An 18,483-nucleotide genomic window follows, 5' to 3' on the forward strand; every position below is an offset into this window, starting at 1 on the left:
AGCCAGAATGGAATTTGAGTTTCCCTGGGCCCTCCCTGCACACACCGCATGGGGATTAAAGGTCAGTGGGTCAGGGCACTACCTTTAACCACCGCTGGGCCCCACTCCTACCTGGACCTCTTAAGCCAGCTCTGTAGGAGCTTTGGGCCTCATTCTCCTCATCTGTAAAGTGGAAACACTCATGCCTACCTTACATGGTTGTTGAGAGGATTAGATGCGCTAATGCCTGCAGAGTACTAAGCGTAGTGCCCAGTTCAGCACCAGGTGACTTTTGGCTGCTATTGGCTATTGTTATGGGCACTTGGAAAGGAGCCTTGCACTTTTCCTCCCCTGCTGTCCCCTGCCCTCCCCTCCCCACCCCCCTCCCTAGCACATCTCAAGACAGGAATGTCAGCAGTTTTCCCAAAGTCACTTTAGGAGTAGCCCTGGAGATTTTGTTCCTAGCTGGGCTTTATTTAGAAACAAGATACAATCTCCTGAAACTATGATTAAGTGAAAAGTGCCTTCAATTCAGCTCTGAGTCAGGGACAGGGATTCTGACCAGCTGCCACTCACTGACCATATGCTCTTGGCTGCTGGGTCTTGGTGTCCTCTGCTAAGAGAGTGTCTGCACTGTCATCAGATGCTCGCGGAGGCCCTTCCAGCTCTGAGGTGCCCTGGCTTTTCCAGGCAGGGAGCCCCCAAACACTTGCGTGGGGTTTTACAGGGAACTTGAAGAAAAAGAGTGAAGCTAAGAAGCAAAGTCAGGGGAAATCTCTCCATCTGTGAAGCGCTGAGCCTTCCCAAATGTGTATTGTGTGAACTGACCTCCAGTGAGCATTGTTCCTGGTCCACAAATTCCACCATTACAGTGCAGTCCTAGTGATTGTGTAATAATTCTTGCAGAAGGTTGTAGCAAACTGAATTGCTTTTCAGAATATTCTTTCCATACTTCACATGTTGGCTTCATGCCAAGAGAGATGGTGGCATTGGAAAACCGGACCGGAACCCGAGATCAAATCCTGGCTACTCTGCACACGGAACAGTTACTCAGTTTCTTTAGACTCTGCCTCCTCTGCAAGACTGCAGTGACGCCGATACTCCTGTCCAGGTTTCCGTGGAGCTGGTTCTCCTGGGGAAAAGCAAACACTTCGTTTCAGTAAATCTAACTCCTTTGGGAGTTGGGCAAAGGGAATGGCAACTTCACGTGTCTGGGCCCTATGGCCAGTCAGTGGACTGCCCTTCATGCAAAAGGAACGGCTTTAGCTTTTTTTTAAAAAAAATATTTTTATTGATTTTAGAGAGGAAGGGAGAGGAAGAGAGAGAGAGAAACATCAGTGATGAGAGGGAATCATTGGTTGGCTGCCTCCTGCAGATTGGACCGAGCCCGCAACCCAGGCATGTGCCCTTGACTGGAATCAAACCTGGGACCCTTCAGTCCTCAGGTTGACGCTCTATCCACCGAGCCAAACCGGCTAAGGCCAGCTGCTGCTTTTTAATAGATCCAACCAGCACTCTAGTTTTCCCGAGGCTCCTCAGGGTTCCCTGTAAAGGGAGCCCCTTGTCTGAATTGCCATCGGTCTGAAGAGGGGCCAGCAGCTGCTTGCAGGCAAAGACTTGTCACCTCTGGTCACTCCCTGGGTACTGCACACAGCTGTGTGAGTGAGGATGCTGGTGGGCAGTGAGAGCTTGGATATTTTATGGCCCTTGTTTTCCAGTTGCACGTAACAATTCAATAAGCCTGGGAGGAGGAAGCTAAATTGCTGGTCTGGCAAAGGGTTGAACAGAAAAACCTAAAGTAAGAGGATGTATAAAAAAAAAACCCTCCTTGCTCAGTTTGGGAGCTTGGGAGCTTGGCTTCTTCTTGATGCGCTGCTACCATCTGGCTTGGATTTTCTTTAGGCGAAAAGAACTCCATGCTGATTTGAATTGTCGGCGTACCTTCAATGCCTTTGTAGAATCATCCCGGCTATTTCTAAATAAATGGTGCATGAAAATGTGTGTTCATGCTCAGCGTCGTAGGGCAGCCAGTTCCAGAACTGTAAGCAGAATCTGTAAGCTCTTCCCCCAAAGGAGGCCTTATCCACAGAAAACGCCCTTTTCCCAAGCTGGCCAGGGCGTCTGAACTTTGGGGTACAGAGCGGATGGGTTGGGGTCTGAGCGGCAGGGCAAACGAGGGTTTTCTTGGCATGTTTGCTCTTCAGGTCTAGGTTTTCAGTTTGTGAGAAGGTGCCCTTCTCACTCTGGTCCTAGGACGTGGGGGAAACCCTGCCCCCAAGGAGCTGAGACTTTTCAGCTCTTACTGTCTGATCAGCACACAGCGGGGGAGGTGGTGAAAGGACTTCTGGGGTCCTCTTAGGGGTCCTCTGCCATTTCCTTGCTGTTTAGTTCTTGGATCATCTTTTCCTCTGTTTCCACCTGCCAGGCAAATTGTAAAATACCCCCGCACCTTCGTTTGAGCTACAACTGGCCTCAAGGTGGCGCCTTAGCACAGAGAATGGCAGTGGCCGGCGTCACCGGGCCCACACTTCTTAGGGATCTCGTTATATAAGGGAATTCACGGGATTCTGGCTTCTCAATAAAAGGGAAGACCTGGCCTTTGTCACGTCAATGGGACAATGGGAAAAGGTCAGGGGTCGGTGCGGGGCTGCACAAGCACTTAGTTCCAAGCAACTGAACACAGGTCCGGGTTCCTGCCACCACCGAGCCCAGAGCAGGGTGGCCAGGGCAGCGAGGTGTGGGCTCGGCCTGCTGGGAGGGTGAGCCCAGAGCTTCGGGCTTTGTCCTGTCCCGGAGGCCTCGCCCAGGCTTACAGCCGGATTGAGCACTCAGCTTGGCCCTCTGCCTGCACAGGGTCTCCAGACACGGAGGACAGCTCCTGGGTGTAAACCCTTGCCCTCCTCCCCACACACCCCATTCTCACCCTCCGCTGTTTACAAAGCACTTTCCCAGTGTGATCTCATTTGCTGCTCATCAACCCCCAGGGGAAGGAAGGGCAGGGTGGGGAGGAGGGACAGGGCGGGCTGCCCTCCCTGGCTTGCTTCTAGGGCACTGCATCGTAAAACCCGCTTTCCCCATCTGTCTGTCTTTACCGGCACACGGCGAATTCCTTGGGGGCAGCTCTGGAATTCCAACTAGCAGTTTTAGGGCTTGGTACCTGGTGCTTGGCTGGGAGGGGCGCTCACAGTTGTTTAGTGAAGGAGTCAATAGTTACTGGTGAGAAAACCACGAAGGGACAGATGGGTCAGTCTTCTAGGACCAGCAACAATGCTGCAATAGGTACTAATGACCTCGTGTGGTTTTCCCGTCAAAGATACAGCTTGCGAGCACCGTGCAGACGCAGCTCCACGTCGCACTCAAGCCTTGAAAACTGGTCAGGCCCTGGGGCTCTGGTCTGCTGTGTCAGGGCGCTAGAGAGGTGTGTCTGGAGGAGTGGCTGGCCTGTATGGGGTTGGGGGGCAGGGGGGAGGTTGGCACTCCGAGCTTCCCATTTATAACCCTTCTATTTTATCTGATAGGAGTCTTGGGGTAAAAAAAGAACAACAAAAAACTTCACCCAGGTATTAGTCAACCCACCCCACTCCAATCCATGATCTGTCTATGTTTGTTTGTTGTATATATTTCAGGTAGCTTAGGACTCTGCTGGGAGATTACATAGGTTCAAATCCCACCTCCACCACTTTTAGCTGCAGGCCTTGGGCAAGTCATTTTACCTCTCTTTTTAAAACATTTACAGAGAGGGAGAGAGAGAGAGAAACATCAATTAGTTGTTCCACTTATTTATGCATTTACTGGTTGCTTCTTGTATGTGCCCTGACCAGGGATCGAGCCCGCCACCTTGGAGTATCAGGGTGATGCTCTAACCAACGGAGCTACCCGGCCAGGTCTCATTGAACCTCTTTGTGCCTCTGTTTCTCATCTTTTGAATGATGATAATAAAAGCATTTAACTCATAGCGTTATTGTGGGGACTTAGGGAGCTAATGTATTCCTTGGCAATCAGCGGAGGCCAGGAAGTGTTCTGTCTCACCCTCTTTATAGTGTCCTGGATGGAGAACTGGTTTATGTTCACCCTATGGGGCTTTTCATTATTTTGCAGAATTCCCTGGAATCCCTGCATTTTAGCTGCCTGGCTCTCTCCATTTTCCCCAAACTCAGTTTCAGCTCTTTTAAGACCCGAAGAAGAGAGGAAGCAACCGGAAATACAGTTTTCTGCTGATCAGAGCAGTGGCATTATCTTTGTTTCATAGACAACCTTCCCCGGCGGCTCCAGAGTTCAAGGGCTTTCTTCTCCACAGTAGGACTCACCACGTAGCACATCGGAGGTGTTTAATAAGTGCTTACGGCAGGCAGGCAGGAAGACACTGTACAGAGGATAACATTAGCACAGAGCAGTGCGTATGGACAAGGTCCTCATGGAATACGCACTTATCCCCCAAGACCTACTGACTAAGCATGAAAATCACCAAGGAAATGTGATCAGCTTGGAGGAGGCGGAGGGGGAGGAGAGGGAAGAAACTGGAGCAGCCGGTTATCTGACGGAAGGTATCAGTCTATCCACTGCCCATGGTTCCATTGCACATGGTTCCATTGGCTCAGGCCAAGTTGAAATCCCTGCCGCTGCTGGGGACATCGTGGGCTTCTCCAGTTGCTGTCTGCCCCGGAGATGCGTCTTCCTCGGGGTAGTTTGCCATTTATTTGGTAGCCTCAGATGCTCTTCTCTCTGGCTAAGTCAGCTCACCAGATACCTCTGTGCGTTTGGGTCAGAGAAACATGGGAAGTGGGCAGTGCGCTAGAACAATTCTTGGTAGAAGCTTTGCTGACCTTGGCAGTCTTATTCCGGTGCTTATGCCAAAGTAGACTTCTAATAGATCCTTACCCACAACCCAGATTCTCCCCCCCTGAAAGGCCTGGAGTAGATAGGATGTAACTAGAGACTCCTCTAGTTTAAGGTTCCATAAGGGAGCTGAAATCGAAACCCAACAGAGCTTTTCTAGTAAACACATTAGCTATTTAATCAACTAGGTCATTGATGGTAAGTAGGACTGTCTCACCTGGCACGCCGACTCTGATTGATGGATAATAGCTGCCTGGGGGAATTGTGTTGAGAAGGATCCTGAGTCTACATGACCACATCTGGGGCTAGCAGGGTCTGTCCCAGGTGCAGGGGAGGGAAACAGCCCCGGGAGGGGTAGGCATTTTCCCGCTTGAGCTGTTAATGAGGAGAGGAGGCTGTTTACTCGGAAGTGAGGAGCAGAGATGGCGGAATGGTTAACTATGCTCTGTTAAGTAAACCAAGATGGGCCACATTGTACCAGCTCAGGAAGGAAGGCAAGGAGGAGTGAGGGTGGGGACAGAGTTCTGTTGTGGTTCCAAGTCTCTGTGGAACCTGACAGTTGTCCAGTCCGATGGAGAGAGAGCCGGCGCCAGAACCTCCGATGGTGGTTCTGAGTTGGAGCTCAAGACCTGGCCAGATCCCAAAACAGAGAATCAAGCCATTGGCAAGTACACGGAAGAGCAGAGAAAGTGTCTCCCAAGCTCAGTTCCATGCATGGAGGGGGAGTTTCGTGGTATTCAAGTTTGGGAAACGCCCTGTCAAAAAAAATTCAAGAAAGGTCATGGTAGCCCCAGGGGGCTCTTTGCCAGGAGGGTTATAGGAGAGAAACCACTTGGCTAGGCCGAGGATGCGGGATTCACGTGGGGTCCACGGCTGAAGGCTCACAGCCTCCTCCCGCCTGCTGCAGGGCGCCTGCGCCCAGCAGTGAACCCTGTCCCTTGCCTGCAGGCTTGTCTAAGTGTTAGTTAGGGTTCCCACAGGCTCCCCTATGCGTTCTGGGAAGCCAACCTCCCCCTGAACTTCAGAGCTGGTCATGATTGGCGTAACCCCAGCTCTCCTGCCACCCATTGGCTGGGGAGCTCGGGTGTGCACAGGTCAGCAGAGGGCACAGGTCCAGCCTCGTGCTCAGGGAGGGTGTGTGCATCAGTCAGGTTCTCAGCTGCAAAAACAGGCTGCCTGTGGGTGATTCAGCCCTTCAGAGGTTTAATGAAAGGACACGGGGATTGCCGGGAGCCGGGCTGGCCCAAACCATTCCACAGGTCAGAGGTGACAGGAAAACCGCCCCCGCCACCAAGTTCTGGACGCAGGTGCTCTGGGCTGAATTCCCGCTGCTCCTGTGCAGGAGACACCACCACAACCACGGAGACCTGGGCGGCGTGTGCGGGAGAGGAGGGGCCGCGTCTCTGTCCTTGTGTCCTGGCATCACCAACTCCTGAGTAAAAGCCCCATTTCCGTGCCAGGAGAGCAAAGTCTCTCTTCCCCCGTGGGGAGGTGGGGCTTATGATCAAACTTGTCCCAACAGAGGGAGAGCAAAATCCGGCTTCCACCTGGGGAAGGTGGAACTTATAATTTCAAACCTGTCCCAACAAAGGATGAGCGTTCAAGGGAGCCAGAGTGACCACAAATACGACAGATGCCGACCGCAAGTTTGCTCCCGTTTGAGAGAGGGAGGCACACGGGGGTGTTGGTCGGGGCTGCGTAGGAAGACTCTTCCTTATTCAGAAGAGAGACGCAGGGCGAGACCCTTCCCCTGCTCCCTGGGGTGTGTGGATGCGGAGTTGGGAGAGCAGTGAATCATTTTGGCAGGAGCCAAGCCAGGCTGATAGTGAGGTCACCGCACGGAGGCAAACAGCCAGGGAGGGGCCGAGAAAGCACAGAGCCAGGGCTCACGCCGATTCTGAAGCCGTCCAGCCTCTGGATTCCCGGCCCCCTGAGCCAGGGGGACGTGGGCTTTCTGTTGCTTGCAGCCAAATGCATCCTCACCGAGGCAGTCGTGGTTCCACATACAAACTACCAGAGACAGCGCAAGGCCGGGAAATGGCTGAGAAGACCTGGGTTCGAGCCCCATCTCTGCCACGTGCCTCTTGGCCAAAGCACTTCGTCTCTGAAACGCAGATTTGCTTTCTTCAGAGTCGTTGTGGCATGAAATGAGGGTGCCAGAGCCCCGCGTAGACGGTTACAAAAAAGTGCAAAGATTCTTCTGCTTCCCCACGGGCTCTTGTCATCCAGAGAGACGGGGGCAAAAACACGGCACAGGAACAAACAAACAGCTGTTTTCTCAAAGGCTTTAACGTTCCCGGCGCCCATCAGGCCCAAGGTTTCATGTCGTCTCTGTGCTTGGCAGCCTGGTGGGAGGTGGTGGGAGGCAGGAAGGAAACGCTTTGAAGTGGAATTAGGTCAAAGCTGATCATTACACAGCGTGTGGATTTGGGAGTTTGCTGTTCCTTTTCCCTGTCTTCTTAAAAAAAAGCACAGTAGGCTCTCGTTCAACAGGGGAAGGAAGGAGGAGGCCAGACGGGCCAGATGTCTTACCTGCATCCTCTTCTAAGATCCACCCAGCAGGCCTGGGAGGTTGGGATGTTCGCCTCCATTGCTCAGACGGGGAGATGGGGAAGAAGACACAGACCGAACTCCCCACAATAGAAACCAAGTCCCATCCTGCACGGACGCCTGTCTTCTCCACCACCTCCCCTTCCCAATGCCTCTTCCCTGCCAATCATCAGCTTGCTCCTCCTCCTTTTTAACGTCCACAGCATCTTGGTTACCCAGAGCAGTTCATCTCTACCCTCGGCTGGTGTGCTCCACTCGGCAAAACAAAGGCCAAGCGTAAACCACCTTTTTGGTTCCCTGAGTGGGTCTCTCTGGAGGTGGCACAGGAGATGGCTAATGAGACGTGGGGGTTAGTTATACTTACCTTCCAAGCCTGTAGTGAGGATGAGCGGAGCTGGAATTCAGGCCCAGGTTTCCCGCCCCGGAGTTCCATATCTCTTCCCATAGCTATCTCAAGACAACAGAATGTTGTAGCATCTCAGTGAATAGACACTCACCGAGCTGGAACCCTCAAGTTAACGTCATGATTACTCGTTGATTACATTCGACTTTTAGAAGCGACCAAAGGTTAGGAATATGAAAATAAAAATGCAATTTCCCGGGTATGTGCCGGGTCAGTACAAACTCATGCCAACATCGTCTTCTCTCGGCCTCTGTGGAGCCGGCCAGGGAGACTTGAATTCCGAGGGATGACCCTGGAGGCAGAGTCACATCCTCCATCTTCAAAGAGCCATCTTACCGTGTTCACTGACCTCTGCGAAGGAAGAACGGGGACGGGGATGTTTCGAAAATTAAACGCAAGGTTTGGCATACGATGAGGCTTGTTTCCCAGCCTGACTTCCCACTTTTTAAGCCTCCTAGCAAGTTGGGGTTTCACTGTATCTGACCTCCCCCAAAAGGAAAGGAATCGGGGTGACGGAGCCCGTGAGGAGGGTCAGCAGAAGGGCCAGGAGTAGCGTGTGCATCCGTTTCCCAGGGCGCCCATAGCAAAGTACCACCCACGGGTGCCTCCCAACAATAGACATGTGTCCTCTCCGTGCGGGAGGCTGAAATCCACATGCGAGTGTCATCAGGCCTCTGAGTTCCGGGGATGGGTCCCTCCTGGCCTCGTCCTAGCTTTGGGGTTGCCAGCAACCCTGGGTCTTCCTCGGCTGGCAGACACACCCCTCCAAGCCTCCCACATCCCAGGGAGCCCCCGTGCGTCTTGATGTCGCTTCTCGCTTCTCACAAGAACACCCGTCCTTGGTGCAGGGCCACCCAGTCCAGTATGGCCTCATCTTAGCGAATCACATCTGCAGAGACCCTCTTCCCAAGTAAGGTCACAGTCACAGGTCGCAGGGGTTAGGGCTTCAACTTATTTGGGGGGGGGTTACACATTTCAACACACAACAGAGTGTCCCCCCGCTAGCTTCAAAGTCTGCCCAGCAAGGGCATCCGCTGAAATGACTTCGTAATGGAGACACAGCTAACAGAGACCGGAGGGGGGGAGGGTGTGGGAAGGTGAATATGTGGGCAGCAGCTTCCACATTCCCCCCAAAATGGAGGCAGGGAGCCTTGAGCGCCAACTCAGTCCTCATCCCCATCCCTGGGGGAGGCAGATTTTCAAAGCTGACATTGAATGCGGTGCTCGTCTTAACCTGGCCCATCGCTTTGAAATAAATGTTGGCAGCCTGGCCCGTTCGTCATTTATAAGACACAGTTTCACGTGGTGGTTAGCACCCCCTCCCACGGTAGGTGCGCGGGTAATTCACCCCAGTTTTTAAGGGCCACCTCCCAGAATCCTGCTCAGATTTACTGACAAATAACAGTTCCGAGAGACTGCGTCCGCTGCTGACTGCGGCCCGGCAGGGAGAGTGGCTCTGGCATTGATTTGTGACCTCCCAGCGGGACCTCGGGGATGGAGGCCCACAGGCCCGATGCCCTCTTAGATTAATATTTAATAGGGTGGCCGCCCCCACGCCGCCTGCCAGCCCGGATCAGTGCCACAGGCCACGGCTCCGCCTTGCTGTGCACGAGGGCCGAACGGAAGACTTGGCAACATTTTAATTAACTGAAGATAAACATGCATGGGGAGCGCGAGTCCATTAGCGGACACCACCACCCGGAGAGAAAAGGCCTCGCTAATCACACGCCCCAGCAGGTGACGGGGCCGGCAGACTGGCAGCGTCCGTTTGCTCCCAAATGAAAAAACATATTTTCAAAATAAATATGCGTGGGGCCTCTGTTTGTCGTGTCGTTTCTCCTGAAAGGCAGGAAAGCCGGGGTGTTAATACAAAACTGTTTTCCACATTTCGGCCCAGGAAAGCTGGAGACGCAAGGGCAGCAAAACAGGCCGGCATGGCCCCTCCCTTGGAGGCGAGGGGAGCTGGGGAGCCGAGCCGAGGCGGTCGGGAGCTGAGGGCCCGTCCAGGGAACAGGTACAAGGCACACAGTCAGCCCGCGCGGGATCCCGAATGTGGACCGTCCGGGGAGGCAGACATGTGCTCGTTGCTCGGCATCAAGCATTCAGCGAGGCTCGACCTCACACTGCGTCTGCGATTCACCAGCCGAGGTTTGGACTGAGAGGCCTGGAGCTTCTGTTTACCGTATTCCAGAAGGGAGACCTTATACAGCTTTACCGCCTGGTCGGAGAGTGGGTACTTCATCCTCCCGTTCATTCATCACTGACCTTGCAGGTCGGGAGACACCAGGGAGGGCATGCCCCCGTCTCTGTCCTCATGCAGCTTTTGCGTTCACGTTGGGGGAGGTGAAGGAGAAACGCGCAAGAAAAGACCGGGTGGCAGCCAGGTGCAGGGGCCTGAATGGTGAGGGAGAGCTGGCGCTGGGAAGACCTGGAGAGCATTCCGGGGAGCGGCCAGCGCAGAGGCCCCGAGGGAGGCGGGAGCGTGGTCAGCTGGCGGGATGGAGACGAGGCCGGCGGGGCTGGCGCTCAGGGAGACGGGCGGTGAGCAGCAGAAGAAACGGATGGCCAGGGGAAGGAGATGGGATTGTATTCCAAGTGCAATTATGTATAGAACCCTGTCATTCTCACTAGATTACAAGCTTCAAAAGGGCAGAGCCTCTATCTGTCTTGTTCATTCAATACCTGGTTTGCATTCCAGGGCATGTACTGTCTTTTCATCATCATTATTATTGCTATTATTCAGCCCCTTTGTATTAGATGTACAGGTATGCAAGACTTCTCCCCCCAAAGCTAGGTTGTAAGTGGCTTCATGCTTGAGCCTGGTCCTTTTCTTCAGATCCTTTAGACTCTAAACTAAAGTCTAGAGTGTGTTGGGCCAGTTGCCAAGGTGACCTCCAGCTTCCTTGGATGGCCTCTTGCCCTCTAAATCAGGGCTGGCCGTGTGACCAGGACGATTAGGTAGGAGGCACAGTGTAGGGCAGTGATGGGCAACCTTTTGAGCTTGGTGTGTCCAACTTCGCCAAAAAACTGAGCATAACTCGGGTAGTGTGTCACTTTGAGGAAAAAACTAACTCCAAGACTCTAGTCGCAAATGTTTCATCCTCAGGAGCAGCAAATGTTTCATCCTCGGCATGCGGACGCGTGTCATCAGAAATGGCTACGCGTGTCAGGGCTGACACGCGTGTCATAGGTTCGCCGTCACTGGTGTAGGGCATTCAAGGCTAAGCCTTGAAGTCATCGTGGCGTCTGGCTTGGTCTCTTGGGTTTCTTGCTCTGGGGGAGGGCATCTGCCAGGGTGGCACTGAGCAGCAACATGGAGAGGACCCCACGGAGAGGAACTGAGTGCCCGGTCAAGAGCCCGCCATGTGAGTGGCCACCTGGAGGTGGATCCCCAGCCGAGCCTTCGGATGAGTCTAGTCCCAGCTGACATGTGACTGCAACCCCAGGAGAGACGCTGGATCAGAACCACCCAGCCCAGTCCTTCCCAGATTCCCAACCACAGGAGCCGGGAGAGGTAGTAAGTGATTGTTTACTTAGGCCTGTAGGTTTTGGGTGGTTTGTTAGGCAGTGCTAGGTAACCGGAAGGCATCCTGTGAGGTCACGCCCGCAGCCGTGGGTGAAGCACAGCTATGAGGAAGTCCCAAAGGGAGCCCTTGTCAGGTGGGACAGAGGTCAGGGGGCACCTGAGGCGAGGGCTGGCCTAGCGCTATGCCTCTGGGGCAGGGGTGGGGAACCTTACTCTGCCAAACGCCATTTGGATACTTATAACCTCATTCGAGGGCCATGCACAATTATCAGCTTACACATTAGCCTGCTATCGTTTTTCAAACATTTAATTAACTCACCCCTAACGCCTTGGCAGGGCCAGACCCAATGATTTCTCGGGCCTTGTGCGGGCCGGCGTTCCCTACCCCTGCTCTAGGGCACCTAAGATCAGGTGGGGACGAAGAGACCTTCCATGCGACCATTTAAGATTAAATGTGGAGGGCAGGGTTTAATATCCGTCTCCAGGGGATCCAACCCAAACCCTGCAGGAATCTCTGTCACCCGTGTGGCTTCCCCAAGTGTGTGGCTTTGTGATCCTGGTCCAGTGTCAGGGAGAAAAGGCCCTGAATGTTTAGGGTACCCGGTAACAGAAGTGGGGAGAGATGCTGTCCCACTCCAAGCTCCCCGGAGGCAGCCACCAGGATGGGGGCGAGCAGGTGGGGCCTGGGACCTGCCGAGCGAAGCAAGTCTGGACCGAGAGCCCCACTGGACTGACTCGGGCCCGGGGCCTGAGCCCACCAAGTGCATCGCGCACGCGTGTTGCACTAAGTGAGACCATTTCAGTCATTTCCTGGGGCTGAGGCACAGCCGTCCCCCAAATCCGCCCTCTTCCTGAGACTCCGGGCTTTTTGTCCGAGCTGGCGCCTCACCGGGTCTCAGTGAGCTGTGGGAGGCACGTGCCGGCCCGTTATTTATCCTCCAACACCCCCTCCTGACACTCCCTGCCTGGCTACTCATTTCTGTAATTAATTGATGCTGTTCAATTGAGGTCTAAGTTCTCATTTCAAAATAAATCTGACCTGGAACTCTCAGGTGTGAGAGGGAGCTGAGCCCTGCCCCGCTCACTCCCCCTCGTCTCCCCCCCGCCCCCCCCCCCCCCCCCGAGTGTCCCTGAGGCCCTTCCCTTATGCTAGCCTGCAAACCGCAGATGCAGGGGACTCTGGAGTCCGCCACACAGTTTTATAGCAGCGTGTCGTCGCCAGTGGTTATTCGTGCCGCCGTTTTCTTCCACGACTGCAAATACGTGGGTGAACCTTCCTCCAGTAGCGCCTGCTCACACACTGCCCGTGCGTAGCACCCTTGCTTCCCAGGAGCTAAAGTCAGACTGTTTTCTCGGCGTTGTCTCTGCTCCTGGACACTAACCCCCTCTCCAGGCCCTCTCCTTCCTCGCTGTCCCCTACGTCCCCCTCCAGGCCCTGCGTTTGCACCTCCTCCTCCCCAGAGCTGCCAGGCACTGCAGAGACCCCACTTTCTCTGAGAGAACAGCCCCAGTTCCAGCCTAAGTTGTTACACAACCCAGACCAGCTGCTGGCCTGCAAAGTCACTGTGGATCTCGAGTCACAGGGACAGGAGGGTTGCCGGGGACCCGAGGGGTGGCCTCGTTCAAGCCCTTATTGCACAGACGAAGCCCGAGAACCGAGCAACTTGCTCAAGGTTAGCGCCCAAGTCACAAGGGGCGTCCGGTCCCCCAGGCTGGGTTGGATACTCTGGTTGCTACTTAAAAAAAAACACAAAAAAACAATTTTTTTTTTTTTTTAATGAGTTTGAGCAAAACTGACAACACTGTTGGGAAGCAAGACCTCAAATCCGAAGGCAGAGGCTGTGTGTGTGTGTCTTTGAGTCCCCTGGACACAGTAGGTGTTCAGTTAGTCTCTGTGGTGGTGCTGATGGACCGGTGGTTGAAGACTTTTCTTCACTGTTGAGGTTAAGCGGAAGCCAGTGCGGAAAATGAAGGCCGAGGGAGGCAGCTTCGGAAGAACACTTTCGTTACCCAAAATACAAACACCGGGGGGCTGCCCCCGCCAGACCCAGCCTCCGGAGGGCGCTCGAGAAAGAAGGGCCAAGAATGGTCAGTAAAATCAGGATCATATGAGGATTAGGAAAACTCGTAAAACACCCAGTACAGCTAGGCACCCAATGAATGGTTGTATTTTTTTTTTTTTTTTTTGGTAACACATCACTCTTATTTCTTCCATTTTAGAGTGAAAAACTTCCAACGCACAGCAAATTAGAAAGATTTTTACAACGAACACCTGTCTACTAACCACCTCGGTTCTACCTCCCATGAAGGCCTTACGTACCAACATCGCTCTTCCACGTACCTCTCCATCTCTCTATCCCTCTATCCATCCGCGAATCTGTTTCGTTTTAGCGACGCCCTTCAGAGTAAACTGTAGACAGCAGAACCCTTTCTCCTAAAGACTTCAGCACGCACATCATGAACCGGAGTTCAATATTTGTTTAGTTTTTCCACCTGATGTAAAATGTAGATACAATAAAATGCACGCGTCTGAGAGCGTGCGCTTGCTGACTTTTGACACGTGCAAACACCTGTGTAATCCAAAACCCCCACCAAGACGCACAGACCGTTTCCCTCACCCCGGGAAGTCCCCTCCCCCTCCCCTACCACCGAGGTAACCCCCGTGGAGATTTCCCCCCACTCCAGCTTACCTGGTGCAGGACGTCATAGACATGGAGCCACACGTACGTACTCCTTTACGTCGTAAGGCTCCTTCCACTCAGCAGGATGTTTTGGAAACTCACCCATGATGTTATGTCCATCAGGGGTCCATCCTTTTTTTTTTTTTTTTATTGCTGAAGAGTATTCCTCTGTACGAATAGACCTCCGTTGGTTTATCGTTGTCCTGCTGCTGACCGTTCTCCCCATAGAAGGGCGCTTCTCATATGGCACCGCGCAGAGTCTCCTGGTGCGGCACGGTGCGTGCAACTAGGAATCTGCCCATGGCCAGCCACGTGCCCAGCAGTGCTACAAAGACACGCCGAGGGCTTCACTCAGCCTTTAGCAGAGCTTGTGTTTTTATTGAGGTACCGTTGACATGGAGCCTCACATTCGTTTCCGTTGTACGACGTAAGGACCCAGTCCCTGTGTATGCCGGGAAATGATCGCCACAGGCAGTCTGCCGTGCATGGTCACGGGATTTTTTTCCCCCCTCATAAGGAGGTCTTTTAAGATGTACTCTCTCAGCCGTTTTCAAACCTGCGATACAGTATTATTAACGGTCGTCCCCACGCTGCACACGGTATCCTCATAACTTATTTATTTTATAACTGGAAGCTGGGAACTTTCAACTCCCTTCATCCTTTTGCCCATCCTCCACCCCCGCCCACGGCAACCACCGGTCTGCTGCCGACCTTAGAAATGAAATAACAGCCCTGACCGGTTTGGCTCAGTGGATAGAGCGTCGGCCTGCGGACTGAAGGGTCCCAGGTTCGATTCCGGTCAAGGGCATGTACCTTGGTTGCGGGGCACATCCCCAGTAGGGGGTGTGCAGGTGGCAGCTGATGGATGTTTCTCTCTCGTCGATGTTTCTAGCTCTCTATCCCTCTCCCTTCCTCTCTGTAAAAGTATCAATAAAATCTATTAAAAAAAAAGTAAAAAAAAAAAAAAAAAAAGAAATAACAGAGACTTTAGCTTAGCCAAACTGAGTGTATCCAGGTAGAGCAGAGGAATTGCAATACGGGACAAGCCAGCTATAGCAAACCTTAAACAAGTCCGGGAGACACAGCGGAGGCCAGTTTTTATTAGGTCTTAGGAGAAGATTGGGGAAAGCTGTGGCGGAGTTTCCTTGGCGGTGAGCAGGCGGCCGCTGGGTGCAGGGCGGGAAGGAGAGCCTCAGGATGCCGGGGTCTGCGCGCTTCGGTGAGTGAGACTCCTCGTCGCCCCCAGACTCATTGGATTCAGGCGTCCTCTGTTCATTTCCCACTGTTGTCTGTGTCTGCGAGCTTGCCTGTGTTTTGTGGTTGCTGCTATTTTTAGATTTCACATCTACGTGAGACCATATGGTACTGGTCTTTCTCCGATTTATTTCCCTTAGCACGATGCCTTCGGGGTCTGTCTGTGTTGTCCGTAAATGGCAAGGTTTCGTTTGTGTTTATGGCTCCATCATATTTCGTTGCATGTTTGCATCACGATTTCTCGACGCAGGCATCCGTCGGTGGACACTCGGGTTGTCCCCATGCCTCGGCTGCCGTAAATAGTGCAGCAGCGAACACGGGGGTGCATATGGGTTTTCGAGATAGTGTTGCTGTTTTCTTTGGAAAAGTGCCCAGCAGTGGAATTGCTGGGTCCTACGGTGGTTTTATTTTTAATGTCTCGAGAAGCCTCCACCCTGTTTTCTGGAATGGCTGCACCGATTTCCATTCCCACCAACAGGGCGCGAGGGCTTCCTTCTCCCCACGGCCTCTCCAGCACCTGTTCTCTCTTGTCTTTTGATTTGCACGCCCTGATGATTAACGAGGTACACCTGCTGGCCATTTGCATGTCTTCCGTGGAGAAATGTGCGTTCAGCTCTCCTCCCCCGTCTTAAACTCGGATGGTTTGCTATTGAGTCGTATGGGTTCTTCGTATATGTTTGGATACTAGCCCCTTATCAGATAGATAGATGGTTTGCAAATATTTCCTCCCATTCAGGAGGATGCTTTTTATTTTGTTGATACTTCCCCGTGGAGAAGCTTTTCAGTTTGATGTAGTTCCACTTGTTTCATTTTGCATTTTTGGTGTCAAATCCAAAACTCACTGCCAAGACAGATGTTAAGGAGCTTATCACTGACGCTTCCTTCTAGGAGCCATATGCTCTCAGGTCTTACACGTAAGTCTTTAATCCACCTCGAGTTGATGTCTGTGCCTGCTGGCACGGAGGGGCCCGGTTTCATTGTTTTGCGTGGGGCTGTCCAGTCTTCCCAGCGCCATTTATGGTAGGGGTGGTCCTTTCCCCGTTGTATATTCCTGGCTCTTTTGTTGTAAATTAATTGACCATCTATGTGTGGGTTTCTGAATTAATTGTTGTTGTTGCTCATCCTCACCTGGGGATTTTCCCATTGAGTTTTAGAGAGACTGGGAGGAGGGAAGGGGCGAGTCAGAGAGAGAGAGAAACATCAGTGTGAGAGAGACACATCGACTGGTTGCCTCCCACATGCACCCTGCAGGAGGGGGCATCAAGATCCATGCCTTTGACCGCAATCGAACCTGGGACCCTTCAGTCCATGGGCCGACGCTCTATCCACTGAGCCAAACCGGCTAGGACTGCAATGAATTTTTAATAAATGCCAGTTATCTCCCTTAGCTCCTTATGGTGGTGTTTCCTCAACAATATCAACCACCACAGAACTCCCCTGCCAGGGGGTTGGACCTCTGAGGTAGGAAAGGCCCGGGCAGGTGGGAGGCCATGCTCACCGGGGCCTTGGGCCAGTGCTTTCCTGGCTCCGGTCAGCACGGCGATGGAGCGTCATTTTGATGGGAGATTCGATTTTAATCCCCTCCCGGGAGATCCCTCACCCTCTCATTCTCATTCAGGGCATCCCCCCGGCTTCCTCCACCATGAAATGAGTTGGAACCAATTAAGAGCCTTCTGCTTGCTCAGCAGGGATATCTATGACTGTGGGGTCTTCGCGATGCGTGGCGAGGACTCGGGTCAGCGAGGAGACGAGCTCTCGCCGTCCTTGTAAATGGGCTTTGTCTCCTGCTTGTTGTTGCCAAGGTTGTAAAAAGGAAGCGTGCTCGCCGCGTGGAGTTTAAGGTGGCTTCCCACCCCCCCGCCCCCCGCCATCTACCCTCTGCTGTAGATTAATCGGCGATAAACGCTTTTTTATGACTGACCTCCGTGCCTGGAATGAAGGAGACAGTTTTTGGTTTTGTGGACACTTCGGTACCGTTGCCTCCTCCTCCTGAGCCTGCCCTCGATGCCCCGTGAGGCTGGAGCTGTGGCACTAGGACAGTGGTCGGCAAACCGCGGCTCGCGAGCCACATGCGGCTCTTTGGCCCCTTGAGTGTGGCTCTTCCACAAAATACCACGTGCGGCGCGCACGTACAGTTGCCTGGCGAGTCTATTTTGAAGAAGTGGCGTTAGAACCCAATGGACTGATGGCACATGTATGTGAGTAGGCATGTTTATGGAATGCTTCTATGCCAAGCCACCTTTTTTCTTCTTTTTTCCCCCAGAAAAATTTAACAGGTTTATTTATATTGTTATAAAGTTGAACTGCTGAGACTTGTTCACTGAAACATTTGACTTGCATTAATGCTTTATGTCCCCGCATTTATATTAAAAAAATTCACACACAAATGAAAATGGAAAAACTGCCAATACCTGACTTCTGTCCCCTATTTTCAACTTGCAATCATATACTTAGGTACCTTTTGACCCCATGGGAAAAAAAACAAAACACAAAACACCTAACACTCAGAACTACCAATAACAGGAAGAAGAGAAATTTTTTAAAAGAATGAAATGTTTTCCATCATAGTGGATTCTTAAGCACGTTCTCCACGTATGCGGCGTGCTAGCTGGGTGTCTGTTGGCATAATTGTTACACGTTTGGCATGGAGAGCACACAGGTTGGTGTCTTCAAAAAGGCCAACCAGATAGGCCTCACTTGCCTCCTGCAAAGCACCAATCGCTGCACTTTGGAAGCGCAGGTCTGTTTTGAAGTCCTGAGCAATTTCTCGCACCAGACGCTGGAAGGGAAGTTTGCGAATCAGAAGTTCAGTGGACTTCTGATAACGTCTAATTTCAGGAAGTGCCACGGTACCGGGCCTGTAACGATGAGGTCTCTTCACCCCTCCAGTGGAGGGCGCACTCTTTCGAGCGGCTTTGGTAGCCAGCTGCTTCCTCGGGGCTTTGCCCTCGGTCGATTTGCGGGCAGTCTGCTTGGTACGAGCCATGGTACAGAGACCTCTTTACTTACCCCCTTCTCCTTCGGCTGGAGCTCGGCGAGCTGGAGGCGGCCAAGCCACCCTTTCTTGTCACCACCCCCTCTCCCTCCCCTTCCCTTCCCTCCCCTTCCCTTCCCTTCCCTTCCCTTCCCTTCCCTTCCCTCCCCTTCCCTTCCCTTCCCTTCCCTTCCCCTCCCTTCCCTTCCCTTCCCTTCCCTTCCCTTCCCTTCCCTTCCCTTCCCCTCCCCTCCCTTCCCTTCCCTTCCCTTCCCTTCCC

General features: G+C 52.9%; 1 protein-coding gene across 1 annotated transcript; it reads right to left on the bottom strand.

Moving 5' to 3' along the window:
• Positions 1-17,762: 17,762 nt before the first annotated feature.
• Positions 17,763-18,223, bottom strand: LOC103291198 (histone H3.3A-like). The gene has a single exon (XM_008147176.3). It carries the CDS (start codon positions 18,213-18,215, stop codon positions 17,805-17,807), a length of 411 nt encoding a protein of 136 aa, XP_008145398.2. The 5' UTR covers positions 18,216-18,223; the 3' UTR covers positions 17,763-17,804.
• Between the last annotated feature and the right edge of the window lie 260 nt (positions 18,224-18,483).

This window comes from Eptesicus fuscus, chromosome 22 (genome assembly GCF_027574615.1).
Source record: "Eptesicus fuscus isolate TK198812 chromosome 22, DD_ASM_mEF_20220401, whole genome shotgun sequence".
Taxonomy (NCBI): domain Eukaryota; kingdom Metazoa; phylum Chordata; class Mammalia; order Chiroptera; family Vespertilionidae; genus Eptesicus; species Eptesicus fuscus.

What these genes read in the sequence shown, in the direction of transcription:
- LOC103291198 (XM_008147176.3), bottom strand. Translation starts at nt 18,215, where the DNA reads ATGGCTCGTACCAAGCAGACTGCCCGCAAATCGACCGAGGGCAAAGCC.